This window comes from Cinclus cinclus, chromosome 3, assembly GCF_963662255.1.
Source record: "Cinclus cinclus chromosome 3, bCinCin1.1, whole genome shotgun sequence".
Taxonomy (NCBI): Eukaryota; Metazoa; Chordata; class Aves; order Passeriformes; family Cinclidae; genus Cinclus; species Cinclus cinclus.
This window is the reverse complement of record NC_085048.1, coordinates 114,690,018-114,717,682: the sequence shown is the minus strand read 5'-3', so window position 1 is coordinate 114,717,682 and position 27,665 is coordinate 114,690,018. Positions and strand designations below refer to the sequence as shown.

Below are 27,665 nucleotides of genomic sequence, written 5' to 3'. Positions count from 1 at the left end.
CTTTACATGGAAAAAAACAATGTAGGAAGGCACTGAAAAGGCAGGCAGGTTTTAAACCAGGACATCATCCTCCCTTCTGCCTCAGAATTTTTGAATGAGGCACCTAGGCAATGAATAAATGGAAGCAAGAAGATCAAAAGTGGAAAACAGGCACAGTATTCCACAGCAGAACTTAAATTACAATAAACCACAACTGTGTTTTACTTAAACCAATAGATTTTTCTATTAAATACAGCTTTTGAGTTTTTGATGTTATTGTTGTCATAGGACAGTTCTCACACAAAGATGGGCTGTCAAGGCACACTGAGTCAATATTTGAGTAATAACATTCAGTGGGGTCTTTTTGGAATATATTTTGGGAATAACAAGGCCTAGATGAATGAAGGTAATTTATACATAGCTAGGAATTACTTATATTGTCTTTTGGAATAGTCAATTAATAAGACAAATGTATGTATGAAATTTCAAGTAATCATGCAAAATACCCAGAACATCCAGTAATCTTTTATTTTCTCATTGAGTACAAATCACAATGCCTCTGCAATTCACTTGACTGTGGATACTTCACCCAAACTAGTCATTAAACTGAAGCTCACAGTCAAGTAGGCCACAGATTCCCAGGAAGGAAATGCATCCAATCAAATATCTTAACATTTTTTACTAGAAAGGATGCTCCAGTTCCATGACAAGACAAGCAAAGAAGCTGACCAAATTCAAACACCGTACTGCTGCTAATTTTCTTTCTCCTAAGTATAGAAAACACTTCATTTGGGTATTCAGAATTTTATATTATTTTAATATCAATCAACAAACTTTGATGGTATTTTTAGTAACAAATAACAGCTCACCTCTAATATGTAAGTTGGTCTTCAAAGACCACAGAAACACCTCAGTCAGGAAGAAGGACATGGTGATATATGGAGCCTTAGCACTAGCAAAAGAAGGAAAGGAACAGCATGAACCAATTTCTTACCCTCCATTGATGCCTTGGGTTGTTTTTTTTTCCCAGGCATCACCATCACCAGGGAAACAGTAAGTAAACAGTAAGTATTTTGGAATGTAAGTGCTAGAAGAATCTAGCACTCTTTCTATTTTGTTACATGTAAGTTGTAGTTTTTAATCACAATTAAAATGAATAATGCATGGGAAAGAATAGGATAAGTAACACCATATAAATACATACACAACAAACAGAGAGAAAGCAACAATTCTTTAAATGTACAACTGCTCTCACTAAAATAACTTTGTGCTTGATGCTTCTAATATGCACATTATAATCTATTTTTACTGTATTACCTTTATAGATGCAAAACTGAATCCACTGCTTAAATATGTAGTTTAGATATGAGAATTTGACCTTCAGGCCAAATTTTTTAAACCCTGTACATTGGGAAGTGTCAATATAGTCAAGAAACACTTTTGAACATAGTATTTGCAGGCATTAGTTATAGTATCAAAACAAATTATGTCTTTCTAAATAAAAAAAAAAAACAAAAAAACACTTGGAATATATCAATTGGAACTGACAAAACAATAGATGTGAAACATACAGAATATGAGTTGAAGTATTACGTACATTGTTATTAATTGCTTGCTAAGTTTTTTTAACAATCCCTCTGAATATTCCCAGGGAAGAACGTGTTGTGTTTCAAAGGAGCATTGGGAATTTTCCTAGTCACAGTAACCAGCAGACTCCCCTGAGTGATTTTCTGCAGTGCTGTAGTCATAAATGGGCCACCAGAACAATTACTTTTCACTTCTTCTGCTAAACCTGGGGACCCACTGAAAGCTGGGCTGAGCAGAGGTGTTTACACAATGCAGCCTTTAGATAACCTTTAGAACCACTGCCAGCCTGGTGCTATATTTAAATTTCTTTTTTAAAAAAGTAGTATCTTCATTTGGTTCCCATGAGTGCCATTTAGATAATGAATCAATTCAGATAATTATTGCAGAATTTATATCATGTAATAGAGTATCAGACTTTTATGTCAAGAGTGCTATGATGAAAAATATGTGCAAGAATTTCAGGTAGCACCAAGGAAGCTGGGAGTCCTTCAGGTATTATCACTCAAGCTAATATTTATGTTTGAAGAACTGCCTAATCCACTGAAATAGCACCAAGTGGAAATGTCTTTTTTTTTTCCCACTGATCCCCAAATGTACAAAAAGTCTTGCTGACTTAATAAATCCCATAGTTATGTCAAAAAAAGCCCACAAAAACAAAACAGCAAGAACAAACCAAAAAAGCTTACAACACACACCACACCTAGTAAAAGGAATATACCTTCATCCTAGGTGCAGAAAAAAATGCAGGATTAGGAGCATGGTGGTCTGTTGAGCATGAGAACCATTTTTGGTCTAAATACAGATGAGGGTAGCCCCTCTTTTACTAAAGATGGACTATGAGGACCAAAGTAAAAGTATGATACAATTTTATTTGTTTTCTCATCTTTTACTTACTTTCTTATGTTAGCAAGTAAAACAAAACTTGCATTCCCTAGGGCCCGTTAGACCCTAGATAAGAATCTCTCTCTAATAGGAAGTCAACAAATTAAGTGAGCTTCTAAAATCCTATCATGGCTTAACTAAAACAAAACCCACACACCTTCAAGTGGCAGATGATCTGTCCAGCAGGAGAGAAGGGTACACCTGCCCTGAAGCAAGGTGTGGTGGGGTGACCCTGGCTGGACAACACCAGGTGCTCACCCAAGCTGCTCTCTCTCCTCTGCTCAGAGGGACAGGAGAGAGAAAATAGAACTGCAGGCTATGAGGTAAGATAAGGGCAGGGAGAGATCACTGACTGTCTGCCATCATGGGTGAAACAGACTTGACTTGGGGAAATCAGTTTAATTTTGTACCGAACAAGAGAATGAGAAATAAAATAAAATCTCCTCCCAACTAGCAAAATCTTGCTGCACAAACCCAAAACACAATTTAAGACTAGAAGACTTTGGCATGACAGATAATCTAACATAAAATGATCAGATTATTCCAAAACTCTTGTATGTAGGCTCCATGGACACTTCTAGTTGTGTCCTCCTACTGAATATAAAGCCATCCCATAATGCTTTAATGCTGCTGAGTGCCTTCCCAGCTGACAGATCAGAAAGGAATTTCAAATCCTTTTTTTTCCCCATTTTCAGACACATAGAGGGAGCTTGCCAAAAAGCAGAAACAAGTTTTCAAATGGGCACTCAGTGTCCAAGATGCATACTTTTAAGAAATTTGTCCTCAAAAATGTGGGAAAAAAAAAAGACTTTTGTAAGAAAATGTTAAAAACATACACTTCTAAAGAACACCCTTTCAGTTGCACACTGAATAAAGAAGAGGAAGCAAAATTCTCCTTGTACCTAAAAAGGGAGAAGAGATTTGTCAGTTACCAGAATCTTGAGAGTTTAGATTTTTTCTTCTTCCTTTCCTTGGACTCTGAGCACTCACTAACCAGCTAATTATTGGAATGCTTGTTACTGTTGTGCCAGTGAAAATGGACAACTGCCCAAAAATACTGTTCCAGTCTAACAAACTCTAATCTGAAATATCTTCAGATTAGTTACATTCTACAGTAAAAATGAAGAGACAGAGAATTTGCTTCTGTAACAAAATACGGCATTTTCAAGTCAGAGTACTTTTTTCAGAGGAATTATTCTTTCTTGTTCCCTTTGAAGGAATACATGCCAACTTTCAGAGTTATGCAACTATATCTCACCATTTTCCCACATCATTATATTCCAGCACAATGGGGATGAAGATGATGACGACAAAGTGATCTTTTTGTATTTGAAAAGCGCCTCTCAGAATTTACAATATTCCTTTTACTCCATGAGCTGGGCCCTGCTATTGCAGAGAAGGTAGGTGTGAAAACAGAGAAAAATTCCACCCATTGAGCTTTAAGCACTCTCTCCCTCCCCCTTCAAAATTGATTAAAATCTGGAAAAAATGGGTTGAAACAACTCTCCTGTTAAGGTAAAGCTGGAATTCAGTTTAACAGCTGGTTATATTTCTGGCTCACACAACATTTACTTTCTTCCTTTACAATGTCACCACAAACAACAGGGGTATTTTAGTGGTTGCAAAAGCTTACTGACAAATGGAGATGTTTTGCAATGGTCAGCCTGTGCCAGTATCTGCATGAGGGTTGTTTTGTTTAAAAAAAAGATCCTCAGTTTAGTAACTATTCATAAGAAAATAACTGCCCTGCCACTTTATAACACTAGCAAATGCTGAAATTGATATCAAGAGTCCTCTCTGACACTTCCAGTGTTCTGTCATGACAAATAATTAGAAACTATGTACTGCCTGAGTGATCTGGGGCACTGGTGCTGCATTTCTTCTCTTTCCCATAGTCAGCTGGGAGAGTGGGGTATTGCGAAAGGCAGTGCTCAGCTCCCAAGGTGAGTACATCCCAAAAACACCTCTGAAAACATACTAGGAGCAACCCAGAGCTAGAGAACGGGAGATGCTGACTACAACAGACCATCTGAACTTTGTGTTAGAAGTTGTGCGTGCCGGAAGCATGGCTCAGTGTGACAACACTATCCAAATTGTCCCTAGAAGAGTAAATCCTGCAGCTGCCATGATACAGGGAAGCCTGTGATGACCATCTGCCTATTCCATCGAAGATAGGCTCAGGAATGTGCTCCCAGAAAACAGCATTCCTAGTGAAAAAGCAGCAAAAAAGGGGGATTGCCCCCAAAATATTGACATTGCTTGGGGCACAGTCCTAGGAGTTGAAGCAAGGTAAAACACAAAGTCAGTCAGGAGCAGGCTCTCTATGCCATGGTAAAGTCACAGAACTGCTGCAATGGCATCCATACATCAGGAGGATGCTTGGGATATGGGGTTGGGCAGAGGTTACAGGACAAACTGCCCAAATAAAAGAAAACACTGCAGAATCTATTTTCACTACTTACATGTCATCAGATTTTCTTGGCAAATAATACAATGACAGGAATTATTTTATAAAAATTGACACAGGCCACCCTTCTGCGCTCTCCTATTCCATGGAAATGGATAATCATAGAATATCCTGAGTTGAGAGGGACCCACAAGGATCATCAAAGCCCAACTCCTGGCCCTGCATGATTCTTGAACTCTGGCAGGATGGTGAGCCTGTTCCAGTGCCCAACCACCCTCTGGGTGAAGAACCTTTTCCTAATATCCAACTAAACCTCCTCTGACACAGCTTCAGAGCTATTCACTCAGGTTCTGTCACCACAGAGGAGGAGATCAGTGCCTGTCCCTCCTTTTCCCCTCATGAGGATGTTGAAGACCCCACTGAGGTCTCCCCTCAGTCTCCTTCAGGCTGAACAGACCAAATGCCCTCAGCCCCTCCTCGTATGGCTTCCCCTCCAGACCCTTCACCATCCTGGTGGCCTCCTTTGGATACTGTCCAGCAGGTTAATGCTTTTTCATGTTTCTGGTGCCCAACACTGTCCCCAGCACTGGAGGTGAGGCTGCCCCAGCTCAGAGCAGAGCAGGACAATCCCCTCCCTTGCCTGGCTGGCAATGCTGTACCTGATGACCCCCAGGACACAGGTGCCCCTCCTGGCTGCCAGGGCACTGCTGGCTCATGTTCAACTTGCCACTGACCAGGATCCCCAGGTCCCTTTCCCTGGCACTGCTCTCCAGCCTCACATTCCCCAATCTGTACATCCAGGGTTGCACCATCCCAGAGGCAGAATCAGGGTGCATTCATCTTCCACGGGTCTCAGTTTTTTCAGAGAAATGGAAAATGGAATAGCTGCAATGAATTCTAATTCACAAAAATACATATTTTTTTCCTTTTGATTTGGGATTGATTACACAATAGCTCTACTAGCTGTAGATGCCAGAGCAGATTATCCTCAACCTTACTTCTGTCTCCCTTCCTCCACCCTGTAAAGGTTAACATCCAATCTCTGGCACTGCTATAGCCCCACTCACAATGGCTAATTTTTAACTTAGACATCTAATGTTCAACAAACAAGGTAAGTCATCAAGTCATCCTACAAAACTTCTCTATTTCTTTGAGATAATATTTGGAGTAGAAATCACTGCCTGCTTTTTCTTCCTCTCCATGACCAATTTGTCCTTCACCAAGGAGAGAAACTCCCTGCAGCACAAGTGTGATTCAAAAATGTAGTATTTTACTCTGGAAGTTAAATTTTAGATCGAACTACCTGCATTAGATCACTAGCTACTTGCTGTATGCTTTATGTTGATACAACAATTTCTTTGTGCAAAACACATTAAATAAAATTTTAGACGCATTATCTTTTACATGTTTAGCTACATCGACTTTAAATTTAGTGGAATTATTAATTTAAAAATAGACCCGTTAAATTTTTTCTCTATCATGTTCTCACAGATAAAAAAATGCAAAAATGTTCTCCCAATCTCACAAGACAGGCTTCATCCTTTTACAGCTGTATGAAGCCACAGACTGTTTGATATATAATAAAACACATATTGAAATAAAGTTAGCAAAATCATGACAATTTGCCAAACTTCATTTTGTAGTCTGAAACAACCCAGATTCTTCCTTCACAGCTCCAATTTTTTACACCAAGTGTCAGCAGCACAGCAGTTACAAGAAAATTCTTATTTTATACACATACATTGATAGTTTTAATTTGGTTTCTTAAGAATGATGCTTAAGAAGGATGCTTATGTCCATGTGTCTGTCTAACCTTTTTAAGCTTTTAATCCATTGATCTAAATTAGCTAGAAGTATTCTGATTTGTTTTCTCACAAAAGAAATTGTTAAAAATATGTAATTCCTGAAAATGCTGACCCAATCTGTAGGTGGGCACAAGGAAAGACTCTGTGCACCAGAACTGAGGAATGCACAGGGATAGTTGAGGCCCTGATTGCTTTTCTGTAGATCTATCCCAGCTGGGGAATGTTGCTGTGTGCCCAGTTGGATGATCTAGCAAAGTTCTCATCTTTGACACTGGCCCAAGTGCTTGGAGCAGAGCATGAGATGGGCACATGTGAACAGCCCCTTGCCCTCTGTGTGGAAATTTATTAACTACAGGAGTCCAATCAGGTTGTAAAACCTTGGCTCAACGGGCCCATTGGTAAGACCAGCTCTGAATTTTTAGTCACACCACTTCTAAATTTCACAAACGTTTGGATGTAGGACACTGTGTAAACAGCACAGAGCGACACAATTTTAGGTTAGAAGTTAAACGGGTGCAAAGATGGAATTCTGATCTATCCTCCCTTCTTTGGATTTTAGGGACAGTAATTCTGTCACCTGTGCAGGAAACAAGCTATTGGGACTGCATTCTTAAATGTTTTCTTCATTTAATTGCAGACACTTGGGTTTATTTTCTGGTAAGTAGAGGATCCAGTCTCCGTCTTTCACACTGCAGTGGCAAAACTTGGGATGTGTGTACCATCATTGGAACTCTGCAGTGCCTAATAAACTGCACCTGGCTTGGAGTTTCATTTCCAGTGAATGCTGCTCTGTCACTCCTGATCAGATCAAAAACACTGTGGCTACACAAAGCAAAAGGCTGACCTGATCAACAAGCACAAATTTGAATCAAGCGGGCTGTTAATCCATTCCGTAATGGCAACCTGCCAGCTGGCTTTGGTAGTCCCCACTCTCATACTGTGTTGTCCTCTGCTCCCAGTGCACCTTCCCCTGCACAAGCAGGCTAGAGCTCCTCTTCCTCTTCCTCCCTTTCCCTTAGATGCTGGTTGAGCTCCCACCCCTCACCTGCAGTTATTTCTTTCTGAGCCTAGGCCAATCCCTTCTCACAATTACTGCTCCTGGCACTGAAACTCCCTGTCTGAGATCCTGGCTACCTTCAGCAGCACAGTGGGCTTCATTCTCATATTCATTTACTTCTCCTTTAAATCCCTTTTCCACTGAGGAAAGAACTGTAGATTTTGTGGTATAAATGAAAATCAGATCCCCTGTCACTAGGACCAACCTCTGATCTCAAGAAGTAGAAATACAGGCATGCTTCTATAAATCTATTCAGTGCATAATAATTCATATTACAATATTGGTTTAGGAACATTTTTAACAAACACAGAAAGATCAATTATCAAACATCTCAATCTCCAGGCAAATATTTACTGTTGCTACCTTTTTCTCTTCAGACTCTAATGGTTCAGAATATTTTTCCCAAACAAATGAATGAAGCAAAGTCTTTTAATTGTTCTAACTTCCACAATCTAAATAGGAAAACTATTTTGTAGATAGGTGAACAACACACAGGAGCACTCCATATCAAAATACACACTGAACCTTCTATTGTAAGAACGGCCTAAATATGGCTTGCAGAATAATCATGGAAAGGAAATACATTATCTGATAACTCAAGAATTCTGGCATGAAAATTATACATTGCAAATTTATTCCCATATGCTGTAAAGCTGTATCATGTTCCATTAAATTATTTTTGTGAGGTTTATTGTTTTGTGAATCTGAAAATAATCCTCTTTTTTGTGATTACAGTTTTATTTACTGAATTTTCATACTTTAATATATTTGCATATTTAACTATAAAATATACATATAGCTACTTAAGAACATTAAGATTATTTGACACAAAGTAAGAACACTGAAAATCTGTAAATTCTTTAAAAAATGTTCTGTAAAACAGAACAAACATTTTATCTCCAGCTGATATCAATTATTTCTTGCACAATTAATTGGGCAAAAAGGCACACGGGCCATTATTCAGAATGGGAATTGTTGGCTTAGACAGCTGTCCAGTTTGTCCTCTGAGCTCTGAGCTAAAAACACTGTCTACTAGATGGAGGGTGCAGAAGTTCAAGGACACGTGCAAAAATACCACAGAAAATCTATATGGGGTAACTTGTTGCCACCAAATTGATTGTTCATGTGTCAAAACCAAGGCCTGGTTTTTGCTGAGTTATCACTCAAGCAGATGATGACAGGATCAGAAACTGAATTCTGCCACACTGCTATGGCTTCTTGCCTTCAGAAACACACTTCCAATACACATTATTGGTCCTCTCTTTCAAAAGACAGCTATTGATTAACTGAACAGATAATAAGATTAACAACGGTGAAGCAGAATTAATTTGAGGGAGGTAATGCCATTTGTCAAGAAGACACTTAAGTTTATGTATCAGCCACACCTCTGACAGCCTTAATGAAGCTAAGAACCAATCTCCAATTGATACTGCAGGCAAGTATTACAATCTATAACAAGTCTCAGACAGAGTGGGTGTGAAAAGTTAAGAAGGTCACAGAAAATAGATATAATTGACCTGGGTTTTTACTTCACAGAGTGAAAAGTTCATATACACATTTTGATAAAGACCCTGAAGGCCTTTATATAAACCAGATAGTAGATAAGTGATCCAAACTACAGATATCCAGTGCTGACATGACATAAGGCAATTACAGAAGTACTAAATGTCAAGCTGTTTTACGACATTCTTTTAGATAGTGATTGCTGTTGTAAATAACCCAATTTTTCAATACTAAAGGTCAGTAGGTCATAAAATTTTGTAGCAGTGTTTTCTTATCACCAGCCAAAGGAGAAGAAAACAAAATCTCTCTTTTTTTTTAAGCTAAGCAGAAAGAAGGTAGAAGGACCTGCAAATAATCCAAGCACAGGAAAAGTCCTTGCTCCACTGCCCTACCATTGCTGCAATTCCTGTTTGCAAGGAAGTTTATACTGGCAGGTCTTTAAACTTAGAACACTAGTTCTCTTTGAAAATGAATGATGGAAATGTGAAGGTTTACAGCAGTGCTGCAGACAGCAGTTCTAAATTGTTTCTTTCCATTTGTGCCTCTATGCATTGGCATCCTAGTTCATCAGCTGCCTTGCAGCATGGGCTGCTATGAAATAAACAGTGATCAGACAAACAATTAAGTCCAAAGCAATGGGTTAGACCAGAGTTCAGCCTGAATTTTAACTATATGTGCACCTAAACAAATATTCTTCTATATTTTTATGCAGTATTTCAGATTTGGCTATCACCCATCTCACCAGACCTGTACAGATGTCAGGTGAAGAGCAGCGCTTGAAAATACAGCATGAACAACTATTTAGTTTTCCATCTATGAGCTGTACCAACTAATTTCTTGCTGAACTGTACAGCTCCGACCTTTAACATTTTATACTCTGCATGTTCACTGACTATGTGTTTAAAGAATTTTCTAAAGAACATTGGTAAACACATTGATTTCATTTATAAATCTTGCAAATTTGCAAGCTTCCTTAAAAAAATAGAAATGTATTTCTGAGTATATTGCATGAGTTGAATAAATTTACTGGAACAAGCGGATTATTTTTAGAACTACAATATCTTTAAATGTTGCTTTTTGCATTCCTTTTTAGAATGTTTTTATATTTAAATAACTTCCAGTAGCTATTTTATGTTGACCTATTTTGTTTAGATGCAGGCAATAAATTAGGCAAGCAATAAATTAAGCTCTACTAAATATTTGAAAATCACCTTTGAATAGCCTTTTGCAAGTCTCATTGGGATTCTTGTTTGTGAGCATTTATTTTTAAATGTTTTTTTCTCTGCCATACTTGAATTCTAGTTAATCCAGTGAGACTTGCGTCTTGGTTTCTTCAATGTAATATTAAAAAAAATACAATGCCTGTGTGTCAGACTTCCTTTTAAGAAAGATTTGATTGCAAACACAAACAAAAAGCTTTTCTTCTTTTGTACTCCTTTATGATCTTCAAACAAGTTTCTATGAAAAGGACTAGTATTTTTTCAATTTTAAGCTATACTCACCTTTGCAGTTAGGAAAAAAAATGAAAATTTCATGTTACAATAATTAATTCCTGATTGTAATGTTACAGTATAGTTTATGTTGCATTCTAATTATGCAGATATGCAAAAGGGAAAATAACTTTGAAGAAAAAATTGCATTTGTTTAAGCATTTTCATAATCACAGTAAAACTGTTGAGCAGTGGGGTTGTATATCAACTAAAATATACACAGATTTTAAGACTGAACTACAAACTCTTCTAACACCCTTGAGAAAACCATGACATTAAAATAATCAGTCTGTAAGTACAGCTAGTTTCAGAAAACAACCTCATTAAAAATGCAAAGAAGATAGGTCCAAAATGGTCAAAAGCTCAAATCAGCTTCATTCTACTTCTTATGGGAGCAGAGTAGCACCAGCTGTCAGCCAGATCCCTGCAGTTGCCTTTGCCCAGTATTTAAAACAGTTTTGGTCTCAAATCTGTCCTACAACAGATTTACTAATTTCCAGCACCATTCCTATACATTTGAGTATCTACAGAAAAGAGAAGTCGAGTTTTCGGATCTGCAAAAAGATCACATAGATAATGTGATGGCATCCAACATAGATGGATCCACATAGATGGCACCCAACACTTCTAAGGAAAACTTTCCTCTTGCTAATAATTGGATAAATACTGTTAGGTGTCACTTTATTATTAACTTCAGCTGCCTGAAAAAGCAGAACATTATAGTAGCTTTATTTGAAATACTAAATATTGATACTGATGGAGAGGCAATTTGAACCACCAGCCCCAGTTTCATGCATGCAAGACGTCTAGATTCTGGCTGGTATGAACCAGTAGTTCATCTTAGCTTCTGGAAAATATGTCATGGTGGAAGTCATAGGTGTAATGTCTTAAATGAAAATTGAAACGTAAAATGGATTTTTATGCAACTCTTAGTACTTCAGAAACAACCAGCTGGATCGCAGCATCTTCCCAACACATAGTCAAATTATGGAGAGAAATGTGAGTTGGATCCCCTTCTTTTTTCAGACAATACTGGTGATATGTTCTCTGGCTTCGGGTTTATTTTCTTACTAGTTCAGCTGTATACTGAGGGTGCTTTTCTAGTGGACAGATTTGAAGGAGACGAGATACACAGAAAAAAAAATATGTGTCTCCTTACTATCTTTAGTCATGAGTTAGAGTATCCAGTATATTTCTTTATCTATCCTTTCTTTTCATTACAATGCAATTATTTGCTCTACTCCCATCATTAACTAATGGATTTAGGTACTTATTGGAAAAAAATCATATGAAGCAGCTCTTGTTAATACGAGAAATATTTACTGAAGGAATCAATCCTGTTAAAATTATAAAGCATAATACCAGAAGGTGCAATTAACTTAGAAAAGTATAAGATTAGGGAGACTTCACTTTCAATTAATCAGTCATTGTTACCTGGTTCTAATTTTAAAATACCAGTTGTGAACTCAACCAGGGATTTACAACAGCTACTCAAATATGCTACCAGCAGAAAAATCCATGTACTTCATTTTCAAAGAGTTTCTAACTTTAAATTGGATCCTGTTATCATTCAGCTCAGAAGAAAAACTACTACTGGGTCATTTGGTCCGAGCTCCTAGTGGGAGGAGTGTGCACACAAGTATTTTGTTCTAAGGTGCAGTACTATTCTGACTTGCACAAGCATAGTGCCAAACACATCAGATTGGGGCTGAAGTTTGCTGAGTAAACATTATAAACTGTTGCATTACAGATTTCCTTGGTATCTTCTTAGATTGTTTTCATAAGTCTCATCTAAAAATGTTTTTGAAAATCTGTGAACAACTACCTTTAAAGTGACACGACATAACCTTCAGTGCCAATACCTTCAAAGCACTCACATGCTTCCAGTTACCTATGTATTTATTCAGAAGATGCAAATTTTATATAGAAAGAACAGGATAACCAATATCCTGTAATTCACAGTATGCAATAATTCAGTCCATGCTAAAGAAATATGTTGCAATTTTGCCTACATTTCACTCTCAAATTGAAAAAAATTACTCGAGTCAGAACTAGACAGTGCAGGCTCTAAAGCAAAAATGTGCACCTTTTAACAGATAAAAGAAATAAGTGAGTACATAATACATAAATGAGTATCAAACAATCTCTTGGAAGAATTAGAATTAAATTAGTTACACAACAACGCATGTCAGCCTCACAAAGCACACCCATTTGGTGCTGAAATTCACATTACTTAAATATATATGCAAATACTAAATTCCGAAGTTGTTAGTGAATATGATGTCAGGAAGATTCACCCATTCTAATTCCATGTGTTCTTGCACTGTGAACATTGCTTTTCCAGAAGAAAGGTCCTCACAATCTCAGGATAGATATCATGCTGTACATGTAAAACTGGAGACAGCAGTACCAGCAGCCCTTCGTGTAAATATGCTATGATGAGCATATCAGCATATACTGGAACAATAAAGATGTGGACACTTATGCCTGAAGGGACATTTGGCTACCCTTTTTAAAGCTTAGGAGGCTGTATGGCTCCTAAAGAAGCTCCTGAAGAAGGCTTTGATCTCTTTCCTTTCTAAGCTCTGTGCCAGTTCCTCCAGCTGTCAACCAACATTTTAGTCGAGATGGTCTTTGGAAGTTTGGGCAGCTTTCAAAAGCTGTTGGATATCAGAAATCCTTACCTTGAGTCTGAAAATTATTGCAAAGATGTATCAACTTCTCCAGGAGGAGTATTTTCAGAATCACCATCTCCACGGGTTGGCTTTAACAAAGACTTGCAGGTGGCAGATTTCTTTACTGAGTGCTCGTGACCATTCCTGGGCACAGAACTGAGATGTACTGCTTTGTGCTATGTTCCACTTTTGAATTTTAATGGCTTTTATTCAATCAGTCTTAGGAACTGATTCCATAACAGCAGAATTTTCTCTTAGAAATCTTTTTATTTCCATTCTCCTTCACTCACCTTGCACCAATGTCCTGGGTCAGAAGTGCAGGCTTTAAATTTGTATTCCTAGGACAAATGGCTATAAATCCTGTTCTCTACTCTGCTGCCTGCATAATCTTACTGCAGAGACACAGCATTTTTAAGTTTGCTACTGAATGAGGAATTATTGTGATTCTAGAGAAAAGAAAAAAAAAAAACAACATCCAGCTGTATTGCACTGAGAGTTTTATTTTTAAATCTTTGCTAGCAATGGCAGAAATTTGCAAAGTGCACCTATTTTATTATTCTTGCTGCAAATACATGCAGTGGAGTTATAATGAACTTATAATGTCTTATTTCTAAATAAGGCAGTAATAATGTGGCAAGTGTTATAATGTACAGATGCTCATCTCTCTCATTAATTAGGAAGAGACCAGCCCATTTTTCACTTGCATGGGGTCCATGTATATTTTCTTTTGTTTTTACAAGTAACAATTATGAAATGTAATAATTTTGCTGTTTTGAATCATTCCATCTTCTCTCAATCACCTTTAGTTATCTGCATCTTAATCCTCTGAATTCCAAGAATAGTAGATCAGGAAGAAATACAAATTAAAGAAGAAAATGGATAATTTCAGGAAACATAAAATGATTCCTTGCTAAATCTACAAATAGTTAAAGTTAAGTAAATTTGGTTTTCAAGGAAAGAGAGCTCCTTGGTGCAGAAGCACCCTCTAATGGCTGGCTCCTGACTGCTCCGAATCACAACTGGAAGAGCAATATAATAGCTCCCCTGAAAAGCAAGGGAAACTGCCAAGATCCAAAAAAAAAAAAAAAAAGGGAAATGCGAATATATGCATGCACATAGATATATTCACATTTCACATACAATCTCTGTTGCATATCCTTAACACGGAACAGGAGCATCATGAATCTGACAAACTTTTTCATTGAAGCCTGTATTTCCTTTTAAAACAATATTCTCCATTTAGTACATAAAATATCTTTTACCTTTTCCCAGGCTCCAACCCTTCTTCAAAATTTAAAGACAAACAGAAACTGAATTTCCTCTCTTATCTCAATTAACTTTTACAAAAGAAAAAGTTAATTTGCTTTAAGAAAAATGCTATACTAAGTCTAAATCTTGAAAAAATTTATGCTACAAGGAGCATGGAAGTCAGTGGGTCCAATCCCCTGCCAGCTCTGGAGTGGCATCCCAATAGTAAAATACTATATAAGAAAATAAAAAATAATTTTGGTGCTAAAACTGTACTAGAAATGTGTAAATCATTTCTGCTGTCTAAAAAATGCCTTAATAGGTATTTTTCCCTTCTAGTCTATGATTTTGCAGGGTTTTTTTCCAATGAAAATATCCAAAATTTGCTGGTATAACTGCATTATTTTACCTCCAGACTAGAATGTGTACTTAGCATACAGTCCTTTATTATTAACAGTTAAGCACAATATCTCAGTGCTCATACAAAGCCAGATAGAGCAGTTAATAACATGAGAGTAATGAGACTAACCAACCAACTTGCCTCTCAACATCACTTTTCAAATCTCTTCGGACTAAATTTTCAGTGTGGGGAATTAGCCATAGAAATCCCATTAACATTAATGAATGTTCCATGGTTAACTCCCCATGCTCTGTGCTGAAGATTTACCCCCTATATCTCTAAAATAAATATGTACAGATGCCAAAATTCTTTTTATAGAGCCTCAAGAAATTAAGGACTCTATTCTTAAATAATTGACTTATGCTCATGTATCTTTTCCCCCCATGGATCATCTTCTACATATCAGGATGGGTGTAATGTCTGCATTATTCTCATTGAACAGATTATCCAAAGTGCATGTTTACTGCATAAAGGCTGAGTTTAGTTAATTACACATTTTACAGAAATAATATATAGATTGAGTTGGATTTTTCTCACCATTAAACAAACACTGGTTGAACAATATTCACTGTCATTGAGAACAGCATGCATTTATACTTCTGTTTCTGAAGATATAAATATTAAGGAAAGTCAATAGCCTGAAAGAATTGGAAATTATCCTATACACCTACCAAAAAGCCAAAACATAACTGGGTCAACAGAAGTCTCTGCAGGCAGTGACTGAGGTACACGGTGTAAAGACTGGGAACAGTGTTTGTTACCATGACTATGAAAACATGAAGGTGGAAAGGGCTTCTAGGACCAAAATCAGCAGCTGCCCCCTGTTTTTGAAAAGCAGGGGTGGGGGAAAATTTTTTCCTCCCATTTGCAAGAATATACCCCCTTACTGGTTTTAAAATATTAATTTAGAATTACTTACTTCCCCAGTTAAGCTCATCATTTCAATCTCCACTACAGCTTAAAAAAAAAAAAAAGTGCCAAAATAAGTGCTTCAAATCATATCCACTTGCTAAAATTTGGAATAAATCTTCGGTAACACTCTTTTCATACATAAAGATTTACCTTGCTTTCCTTAAAATTACTCTTCTTGGAGACCAGGCTGGAATACACCAGGTATAGTACCCAATTCTATATATCTGTCCTGGAAGCAGTGTTGTTGGTGTTACTGCTACAATCTTGAAGAGGAGAATCTACTTCCTCCCTGAACACAGAACCAAAAAAATTATTTACATGGAGCCTGTACAAATAGTTTTAGCTGAAAATAATATACCAGCTAAATGAAGATAGAGGAAACCCCTTGATATTGTCCAGTGAAACTATATTTGAGAAAACTCACTCAGAAAAAAGTACAATTCTTCTGGTTATACCTGAAGCTGAAGATGGCACATTTAGATAGAAATTCTTTTAGCTTATGAGCAGACTCTTGAAATCATTTCTAGATCAAAGATTAAATGTATAGTTCTCCTAAGAATATCAAAGTATGTGACCATAAACCAATCCTCCTTCAATAGCAACACATTTAGAGAGATTCCCCCTTACCATTGAAAGGTCATTCATACAAGTCTTTCATAGCCAAGATAAAAAAAGGGAATTTTCCTGGTAGCATTCTTCACATAAAAGCTTTCAGCTAGAACTGGGAAATCTGGAATGAGGTAAGGTCAGATTGATGGGGATGGGGAGGAGAATCAGTCATGTAAACAGGTTTTATATTGCATTTATTACAAACTCCCCTTATTTTCAGTTACTTCTTTGGAAATTAGCACAACCATGACTGGATTAATTCTCTGTGGGTTTCCCTCTGTACTGTTATTGAGCAGTCATGGGAAAACTCAGCCAAATGAGTATGGCTCTAGTGAAGCCATACATCGATGGGGAAAGGCAATCACCAGAACACAGGGTTTGTCTAAAAAAAGACATTCAAACAGATAGGGCACTTAAGCTGACCTCCCTGAAGTGATGTCCTCATACTTTAATTGAGTAAAATTTTTGATGCTTTATGTCACTGTAAATGAAAAGGAATCATTTTATAGAGCATGTTTGTTGGTTTTCTGGTTTTACAGACACATTCCTACCTACCCTTCAGGCAGCCTGTCACTCACTGCACCGCTTCACATCTGAGCAGGTCTTGCAATCCATACCTGTGCACCCTCCAGGACTATGCAGACCTGCTGAAACCTCTCTGGAAAGACAACCAGGAATCCATCTTTTCAATACTGTGAGAAACATACATTACAGGAGACACATCCTTTTCATACCTTCAGCTCATAAGAAAACAAAAGACAAGGACTTTGGCATGCCTACTGCCACGTCCAGCATTTCCTTCCCGGTGGTGCACAGTCAGTGTTCCCTTTCCACTTCTGCATCCTCAGAGAGGGATGCCACCCTGGTAAACAGCAGCACTGCTATCTCCATTTCTTTGTCCAGTGGTTTTTGGAACACAAGTCTTTGCCATCTCCTGGAAGCTGCCTCAAGACATACTGCAGTGCCAAGACACCTTGAGCGGGTTTATCCATAGTTGCTATCATACCCATAGTAGCAATCCTAAATTGCTGACATCTCTTCTTCTCTCACCTACTCCCATGAGCAGTATCAGCTGGAGGCCTTAAGTATATTTGTCCATACCTGATGCTGTCTGCTTGTGGCATGCTATAAAATATATTTTCCCATCAAGATTTTTGTTTGCATAGGGTAATGGGAGAAGGGGAGAGATTTGCTTACGCAATATCACCTAAATGTGTTGAGCACCCTATAAAGCATCCCCACTGCTGTTGCATTTCACAGCAGCCTCCTCCCTAAAATCATCAGAAAGTTCCACAACAGTCCCAACAACTGTTTCCCAATATTCAACAGTTTGCAACTGAGGGAGCCTTCAGATGGGAATGGCAAAATGCCTGAGGGCACTGCCAGGAACTCCCCTGTCTACCCAGCTCACTGGAGTGAGTTCAGAGATGGTCAGTGGCTTATGTTACACTGAATTTTTGCTCCACCACTGGTCGTCCCAGTTGTGCATCATTACACTGCTTCCTCACACACATCAGCAACCAGCTGATCTATCCCTAAAGCAGCACTCCACCAAACAAAGTGACTTCCAATAAACATCCTGGGAAAGGAGCTACTCTCTTCATCTACCTGCTCCTCCTCCTCCTCCAGTAGCTGTATGGCCATAACTTCAAAAGTTTTATGAAACCACAGACCCAAAAGTATCTCTCTACAAGACTAAACACGTGCAATCTAATTTCCATTAATGATTATCATGATCTATGACATATGCTCTGTGCTGCCTTACATCAGTTCAAAATGGAATGACAAAATTAATGAGCGGGGGGAGACGAACCATAAATTTTCCAGCTTCGTTCCCAATACCAAAATTTCTGCAAGTATTACAGGCATTGACATATGAAGAATTGCACAAACACATTAAAAAGAAGCAACTGATCCACAGCATGGAACTGAGTAACACAACATTGCACGATAGGCCCTAGCTCCAGGATACCCTGTGGTGAAATTACAAAAGCAGGGAATACAAAATACATCACTCCAGCACGCTGAAGTTATAGAAAGGCATTTCACTTTGACAGAGTCAAGTTGCTCCACATGGAGTAAACAAACTATTCCGGTTCCCCCAAGTGCTCTTCCTATCTGACAACACCTTTCTGTATAGATCCTTAAGGATCAGGAAGGGCCTGGGATACTGCAATTCCTGCATCAATACATGTTTGAGGACTTTTAAAGGTAGCTCATTGCCATGAAGTCTCACAACTGTCCTGGTCTTTGTCCTTTCCAAGGATTTCTTCATGAGATATGCGACATTCAGTAACTACATTCCGTATTTGTCAGCCTTCACTCAGGATTGCAAAACACACACCTAAAAAATATTCCATTGCTCGATCACGCTAACACAAGTCATATTAATTAAGAATATGTTTGTGTAATTACATGGGAGAGGTGCTTTGCACAGCAGTTAAAGTACATGCAACATCTATAATAAGCAACCCTGTGTGTAAGACATTATTACAGTACAGGATTCTTGGTCTGAAAGAAGTAATTTGAAAATTGATGCCAACTCTTTGGTGTTTTCTAGGTCACATAAATTGTTATTAGGAGCTGATATATTTAAGTAACAAAGAACATTAAATAATATTTTATCTGACTCAATAGAAACAATCATTTTATAGCATTTGATGAATAAAGTCAAACACTTCTTCCAACAAGTTAATTAAAAATGTATCATTTACATACAGCAACCAGATCTGAATGGCTATTGCAAAATTTTGATTTTCTTTAGACCACTTTACCTAAAAGAATAAACATTGATGCAATCAAATCTTCACACCTTCAAGTTATAATGATTACTTTGGTTTGACCTAACTCTTCTCACAGATGCAATAAATAGAGTTGCACACACTTTGTGATAAAGATTTAAAGGCTAAAAAAATTGTTAGCAGGACAGCCCAAATATCCTTAGGCAAGCCAGATCCCCAGTTACTGCCCAAACCAGGGAGCAATATATAGGAATAATGTGCATATGCTCAGCAAATCCATTTTTATGTTTTCTTTTAAATTTTAATATCAAAGTATTCCAAAGCTCAATTATGCTTCATTAGTGAAACTGTGACTATCCCACTTAATTATTTTAATATCTCAGGATTAGACAAGGAATGCAGAATTTTGGTAAAGCAGACAATGAAGGAAACACACTGACTGTTCCAAGAAAAAAAGCTGTATTTCATGTTTTTAGCCAATCAACGATGAGCCACAGATATTGTATTACAGATGATTGCTTTAATCCTAAGGCATTTTAGGGTGTATTTGAAGTAACACAAGGGAAGCTTGTTTTGATATATTCACAATATAAAGCTGCTGGGAGATGGTTCCTAGATTCACACTGTGAGTTAAGTTCTCTTTCCCCCTTTGAAACCAAAAAAGGAAAATACTTGCAAGCAGACTTAAAGTCAAAATAAAACATCAATTTATCACACAGCTCTTTCCTGAGATATTCCTTTTCCTTCTGTGTATCACAAAACCAGAACTCCAGGCACGCTCCCCTTCATCCCATGCTACAAATCTTTCATTTAAAACTGCTAACTTCTCTTCACACATTCCTCACAAGTTTTTAAACACCGTTTTTTACCTTCACTGCCTCCAGAAACTCCACAGAAGTACAACTTTACACAATGGCACCACCTTGTGTTCCAAATACCAATTTCCAACCCCTGTGCTGACCTCAGCTTCACACCTTTCCCTCACAGAGGAGGAAAAATAAACTTATTTCGATACAAATATATCAAATATGGTTATTTTAAATTTAATATATTATTTTGTAATATATATATTTTTATACAATATAAATAATTCTTTCATACGACACCCATCCCAGTTTCTGCCAGTTCAAATTTCAGAGTCTTTCATACCCAAAATTACCTACAATAAAACCTCTGCAAACATATTTTTAATTTAGTCCCCGTTTGTTTTTCATATAAGAGAAATTCCTAGATTTTGATGGATGACGTATTTCGGGGTCAATTAAATTGTCTCTAAAGCAGGATTTACCCACTTGGTTAAATGAAAATCAAGCTACACATATATGTCTCTCAAACCATTATCCAAGAAATGGATAATTCAAAAATATAAATCTTGAAAAAATGTTTACTTAAAAGATTAAAGGCAGACATTATAGTATTAGTAAAACATGTCATCCAGTGCCCAACCTTTTATTGTTATGGGCAGGGTGGCAGCCTTGCCATTCAGAAGTGGCAAACCACCTTACTAATCTTTACAGCTCTACTTGAAGTTGTGAATAACTTTGCAAATCTTCATCTGTGTGAGCTGAAACACAAGTAAGTCCTCACCAGGCTGACTTTTCTTTTTTGGAAGTGGAAAGTGAGTAACTTTGCACCAAAAAATGGTTTGGTTGCTTACATTTTACAGCATTAATCTTTATCTTTGAAACTCACTCACTACTATACCTAGGCTGGACCTTAAAAAAACAAAAATCTGAGACCTTTTCTTGGGAAAAAACAGCCATGCTGTTTACAACTGCTCAGTAAAAGAAATCAGTTTTACTAAATAACATCTACAGAAGTTCCATTTCTACTTAGGATGCTCCAGTGTCCCTGTTCTCAATGCTGATTTGGCAGTACCTAATCCTCTGAGCCCCCTCTTAAAGGCATTTAGAGTGTGCCATGCTCTTCAGGCTCCTCATTTCCAGTAAAAACATTATATTGTTCTCAGGCCTAGTCCATAGTACACTGGATTTTGGGATTCAGAATAACCAACTTTTCACAATCTAAATTGTTAAAGGTTCTCCTAGATGTCATATGCTCCTCCTCACAAACCTAACCCTTGCTTCAGGTGCAGTCCTTCTCCTCATGCTACTCTCCCACCTGCTATTTTCCTCTTCATCTTAATGTAATTAATTTTTAAAAACCAACCAACCACCACCAACGAAAAAAACCCAGCTGTACATTTTATATTACTGGCTATACTCAAGTCACATTTGCTCAATATAAATAAAGGCAGAATTTATCAAGGAAAATTTTGTGAAAAAATACCTCCATATTTCCCCAGATATTTACAAGAGATTCCACTGCACAGTATTTGAGGCTGCTTATATAATGGTCACACATCCCCCCCTGAGTCATCAATGTCATGGAAACACCAGTTTTCTAGAACCTTCTTGTGCAGGCTTCTGCACACATTTTGCCAAAATTTTTTAGCATTATTCCTTCAAAGGAGCCCCAGGAGTGTGAAGGTCCTGACAACAGACATCTTTAAAAAAAAAAACAAAACTGCTCATCTTCCTTCAGCTATGGGAAAATGTTCAATTTAAAACCAGTTCAATTCCATGAGCCAGTGCACCAAGCAACCCTACAAAGCAGTTTGCCAGGGCAATTATGGTAGTGATGCAAGGCCAGAACGAGAGCTGTGTCAGCTGGCAGGGCTGCCAAAAAAGATGCCTCTTAAACTGCATTCTCAGGAGAGATATAATGGGAACCTCTGATATGGGCAAGGCTTTTTTCGGCTGGAGTCAGCTGGGTACATCAGCTCCACGAGGAGAGCATACCTCAGAACGTGCCTGGAACAGTCCTGTTTCTCCCCAGCATAGCAGTAGAAGTTGGGTGGACAGTGTGACCTAGCAAGTCTTTCTTCTACCAATTATTTACCCTGAGACATCTGTACTCATTCCTTTTCCCCACTGTTCAGTCCCCTGCACTCCAATACCACAGATGTTGCTTCAGAGTTGCTGAACAAACACAAGCCTGGCATATTAAAAGTAACCCCAAGCAGCCACAGTTTACATTAATATGAAAGACTACGATCTGGGATGATTCAACTTGTTTTTATAAAGCAGCAGAGGCTGGAACAACGAGAGGTATCTCACAGTGACATGTTCCTCACAGACCAAGCCATGCTTGCAGACTTTGCTCTTCTGTTCTGCCTGTTCTCTGGCTCTCCATACGGTCAGGAGGGGAAACAACCTTCCCTCTGCCAACTCCTCTGGGAGGCCAAATCAGCAGCAGCACCTTGACATGCCCCAAATATCTTGCACTGAGTTATAGGCAGGTAAACAGCAGCTTTTTATAGACTTTTTTCCTCTCTGAAGAAAAGGCTGGGGACAGAGCAATGGTTATCACTGGTCATGGTCATCAATGGTTATAGTCACCCGTTCAGCTGCTGAAGGCAAAGGAGTGAACAAACTGAAGACTATAACAAACATCTTCATCCTTTCTGGATAAAATGGGATTGTAGGGAATCTGAAAATTTAAACCCACTGCATTGCTTGGTCACAGCCCTGAAAAATGAGGCATACTGTGTCAGGTGAAAATTAAAAGGCAAATTTGGGCACAAATGAACACAAGCCCACACGATAACTCCATCTCTCTGGACTGAAAGGACATAAAGGTGACAAATTCCTCACCAAGTTAATGATGATGACAAAGACAATGGTGAAGAAAAGGAAGAATGGTACTTTGACAAGCAGATATATTAAAAGCTGCTGAAGTCTGGGCTTCTACAATGAAACCCAGAAGCATGGCAGTCACTACACATCCCATCCCTACCAGGATGAAGACCTTTCACATTTGACTACCACTACCCAATTCCTAAAGTAGATATGGAACAGCAGAAAATCTGAATACATACTCCTGATCAAATTGTCATAATCAGAGAGAAGTGCCATTCATTGCATGCAAAATGCAATTGCATTTGCATGCACGTCAGAGCCATGGCTACCGTTCAACACAAACAAACTTATTAGATCAGAAGAAGTTTAAAAGTTTTTGAGAACTCTTTGTTTGGGTCCTTTATAAGCAGAAAAATCCCATTTGCAAAAAGCCTGATTTCCATGCAGGTAGAGAAATCCTGTACATAAATTCCTTTAAAAACACCTTTGTTTCAGGAGGGCGCATCTAGAACATGACCTGGACTTCTCTGTACAGCCAAGCATTGCAGGACTTAAGGCCTTAAATCACTCATTCCTTGTCTACATTGCTTTTGAGTGCAGATGCTGGAAGACTGAGGGAAAGGCTAAAGGATACAATTGCTCCAGTTCAGTATGCCAGTTCTTGAGCGGGGCAGATTATCACCAGACAAATGCAATAGCTCATACCAGTTGTACCCCTAATTCTCTTTTCCTTGGCAACAAAGGAGTTCTCACCCTGTTGCAGAATGGCTAAGCTGCTTGTGAAATTGGGATTTCACAGTCCTGCACTGATGCAAGGTACAGCTCAGTGCCAGTGGTGCACTTGCACCAATTTCAGTTTTCCTTCATTTGCCAGCTGTACCCTGCGGACTGCTACATAAACAGCTGAACTGTTCCCAAAGCAGAGGCAGTGCAAGAACCACAACAACCATCCCAAGATAAATTGTCCCAGATTGTGCATCAGATCCCTGGGGCACCTCATGCCCCTGTGAGCCCAGTTTAGAAGCAGCATTTGGCACTTACTGGCTGATTAGCACATATGGTCCACCTTAAGGGAGCCTGGAGATATTGCTGAGAGTTTGATGGATCCATCATGCTGATTGCTTAATGCAGATGGTCACACATGATCCTTCCTTTCCAAGTAGATTTACATAGCAAACATGAAAGAAATAGTAAAAATTCCCTTGCATCCAGAGAGGGGATTTAAGCAAATTAATTCCTTCTTAAAAACTGAAAAAGCCTGTTAAACTGTTGTGTTGCCTTGCAGTAGCAATTTGTACCCATGTCACTTGATATCCTATAGAAGGCAAACACTGCTGCTGTGTTCCAACACCCACTTTCACTCAGGGTGAACTGAGATGTCTCTTTGGCAAGCTACGACACAGATGGGAGTCCCAACAACATAAGGCCCTGTCTAACTCAAAGGCTCCAAAAATGATAAAACGCTTAAGATAGGAGAAACAAACAGCAGCGCTGAAGCATATTATGTGCAAAAATCTTCCAGTTACTCATGAAAGCAAAGAATGACTTTGTCTTCTGGTCTTACATGCTGATCAGTCAATGCAGCATGACTCAATATAAGAGGAGCTTTTGCTGTTAGGCAGAAACAGAGCACAAACTAAGAGAAAGGGGGCAGCTTGCTGTGTAAGCTGCGGCAAGGACCTCTTTTTTCATGCTGGGGAAAAGTTCAGAATCAGAGAGTCTCTTGCTCCACACTGCTACAGGCCATCAAGTTCCATTCAAGACATTTTTCTTTTCTTCATTTTTCAGACTTCACTTCCTTCTCTTTGTAGCTCTCATCCCACTTGACAGAACAAGGCAGACTTCCTGCTCTGCCTTACAGTCTTCTGCCATTTCAGTGCAGCTATTGATAGGATCAGTCAGGATCAGCCTTCGTGAAGAAAGTCCAGCTATGTCTGTGGTGCCAGGAGCCAATTTCTGCTCATTCACGTGCAGGTGGGTCAGTGGCCCAAAAGTGAGACAAGTGCATTCACTGAAGATGCAAGCTTTGGAAAGCTAAATAGTGAAGGTCTCACAAGCTATAGACAAAGTTCAATTGCTCAAAACCTATTTAAAATGCCTGCTCCAAGGAACAGCATCTTCAGGAAGGGGGACAACCTTTAAAAATGTTAAGAGAAAGAAAGGCCTCAGCAATTTTTCCTAGCTTCATCCTTAAACAGACTGGCAAAATCTTTTTACTTCTTCAAAAAATCGAGCTGTAGATGTAATATACTTCAGTTTTAGCCATTAAGGTCAGAAGCAATTGAAAATAACTTCCTACTAAATTAATCAGGCAACCTGTCTGATCTCACCTACAGCAAAGCATTCAGCCTACTGAAAAACTTCATTGCCATTTACGTATTTGGAAATGTCATTTGTTCTTTTTATGCCACTAAATGACTCTCAAATTTACGTGGCTTTGGATACAGATGTGTATATCTCTATCTCTATCTCTATCTCTATCTCTATCTCTATCTCTATCTCTATCTCTATCTCTATCTCTAATCTATCTATATTTGTTATGCTGTACACAACGAATAAGCAAAGTATACAATTGGCAGCAGGTAAAATCCTTCCTAAAACAATATTTATATTGTAGGGACTCCATCAGTCTTTATCAAAAGTAGAATTTTAGTACTCCATAAAATTGTGGTTAGTCTTTATCTTTAAAAACTTTTAAGTTTTGATATCTTCTCATAAATAGAATACTAACAAAAATGCAAAAATTACGTTTAGGTTACGTCGCTTGAAACAAACCAGCAATTAATATTCCTTATTCAAGCCTATTTCTTGTATTTAATATTACTGATATTAATATCTAAATGATATTTAAATTAGTTACCTGAGCTAGAAAAGAATTTGAATTCTGATTTAACTTGGGATAAAGTTATTCTTTGTTCCACAGAGATACAATTCTCATAATAAAATTACTGCCTCAAATTTTCCTTCCCTCCCCTCCAAAACCAAACCTGATATTTACATTACCTCCTTCTTGTGCAATTTGAGGAATGTCAACCATGCTTGTGTTCACAGGGACAAATAAAGACGACAATCAAGGAAGCAATTACAAAAAATGTCAGATCGGCTTCCACTAAAACATATACTTCAGCTTCTAAACAATATGCCACTCAAATAGAATAAACCCTACCTGACACTAAAATTACCAATGTTTGTCATGTCTGAGTACATTTTTGGACTAAATTAAACAAGCAAGCATTGCCTTTATCAATCTCCTAAAAGAAAAAGAACATTTAGTGGCTTAAAAAGCAAGTCTATGCAGTGTGCTTCTGCCACTTCTTCGTAAAGAGAGAGTTCTGGGCACTTGTAAACTGTGATTTTTTTATTTTTTTTTTTTAAATGGCATCTTGATTCTTGGTGGATTTCACTGGCAGTTGTGTTTGCAGCTTTGAAGTCTCCTCCAGGTCTGTCATTTGGTAAGGCTGTTGATGGGTGCCTGGGGTGCTTTGTCCTCCGGGAGGCTATTTTCCTTTAATTCATCTCTGATTAGAAGCAATTTATGCATTTTCATCTGTTTTATGTAAAGATCAAAGGGATCATGGTTCCCAATGTCGACCCTATTATAGACAAAAGGGGAAGACTGCACATTTTTGCTTGGTTGCAGTTTAAGCCTCAAAGCACCCGTTCCTACTACGCATTTCTTGATATATCTCTCATAAACCAGTATTTTATATGGAGACCCATTTGCTTGCCTGTAAGCACCTGCATGCTTTTATATTTACATAAAACAAAATTGTGGGGTGAAATTCCCATTCTTCAATCTGCTACAATAATTTTTTTCCCAATGAGAACAAAGAGGTAAAGTTTAAATTCAATATTGCCATAACAATACTCCTCTTTCCAGTCCCATTAACAAATCTATGGCACTTTATTTAATCACAAACTGACATAACTGGCCCTGGATCAGAAAGCCTGTTCAAATCTGTGTCAATATAATTTTTCTTTCTCCTAGTTACAATAAAGACTGACTTTTATGCCATTTAAATAGAAATTATTATTTATTCCAATATAATATAATTATTTATTACAATATAATCAATATCTAGCAATCCTTGATAATAATGACAGTGATATTAACATTGTTATCACCAAAACAAGAGCAAAACTATTGATGTCACCAAAACTCACCTGAAGTGAAAAGACCTGTGTAAGGAAGTTTTAATTTATTACTATTTTTTTAAGCAAACTCAGTACATATGCCAGCAAACATGCTGAGATGGGAAACTTCCAGATCCCAATCCACTAAACACACACTGTAAATGCAAATGCCACTTCTCACTTGCAGTCAACCTGACTCACCCTCCATAAGGCTCAAATCTTTCTTTGTCTCACTAATCATGCATAGAAAGAGGGAGAAAATATTGTGCAGCCAGATAGAAAGTGGGGAAAGCCCTCCAAAAATCCACTTTTTTGGAAGAGGCATAGCACTACGTTTGGGAAGGATTCTCACATGGCACCATTGGGAGAACAAAGACTGCATCGGTGGCTCATTATATTAAAGACAAAGAATTAGGATTGTACTTCATCAGCAATGTCCTGAAGAGGACGTACCAAATGAGGGACTGGTAATAAATGCTGGCTCTTACCTTGAGCATAGTGGAGTCTACCCTTAACAAGTTTAGAGACTTTGCTAAAATAATCATGGTCATTCTCTCACAGGAGTGACAGAGGGGCGGCATAAAGCAAGTCAGGT

At 38.0% G+C, this 27,665-nt stretch overlaps 1 protein-coding gene across 1 annotated transcript in view; it reads right to left on the bottom strand.

Annotated features, from left to right (window-relative positions):
• The window catches only part of WDPCP (WD repeat containing planar cell polarity effector), a 100,655-nt gene extending 99,746 nt beyond the window's left edge, over positions 1-909 (bottom strand). Inside the window, exon 1 of the mRNA XM_062489469.1 lies at positions 849-909. Coding sequence (XP_062345453.1) covers positions 849-909 — 61 coding nt within the window. The remainder of the gene's footprint in view (positions 1-848) is intronic.
• Positions 910-27,665: the final 26,756 nt, after the last annotated feature.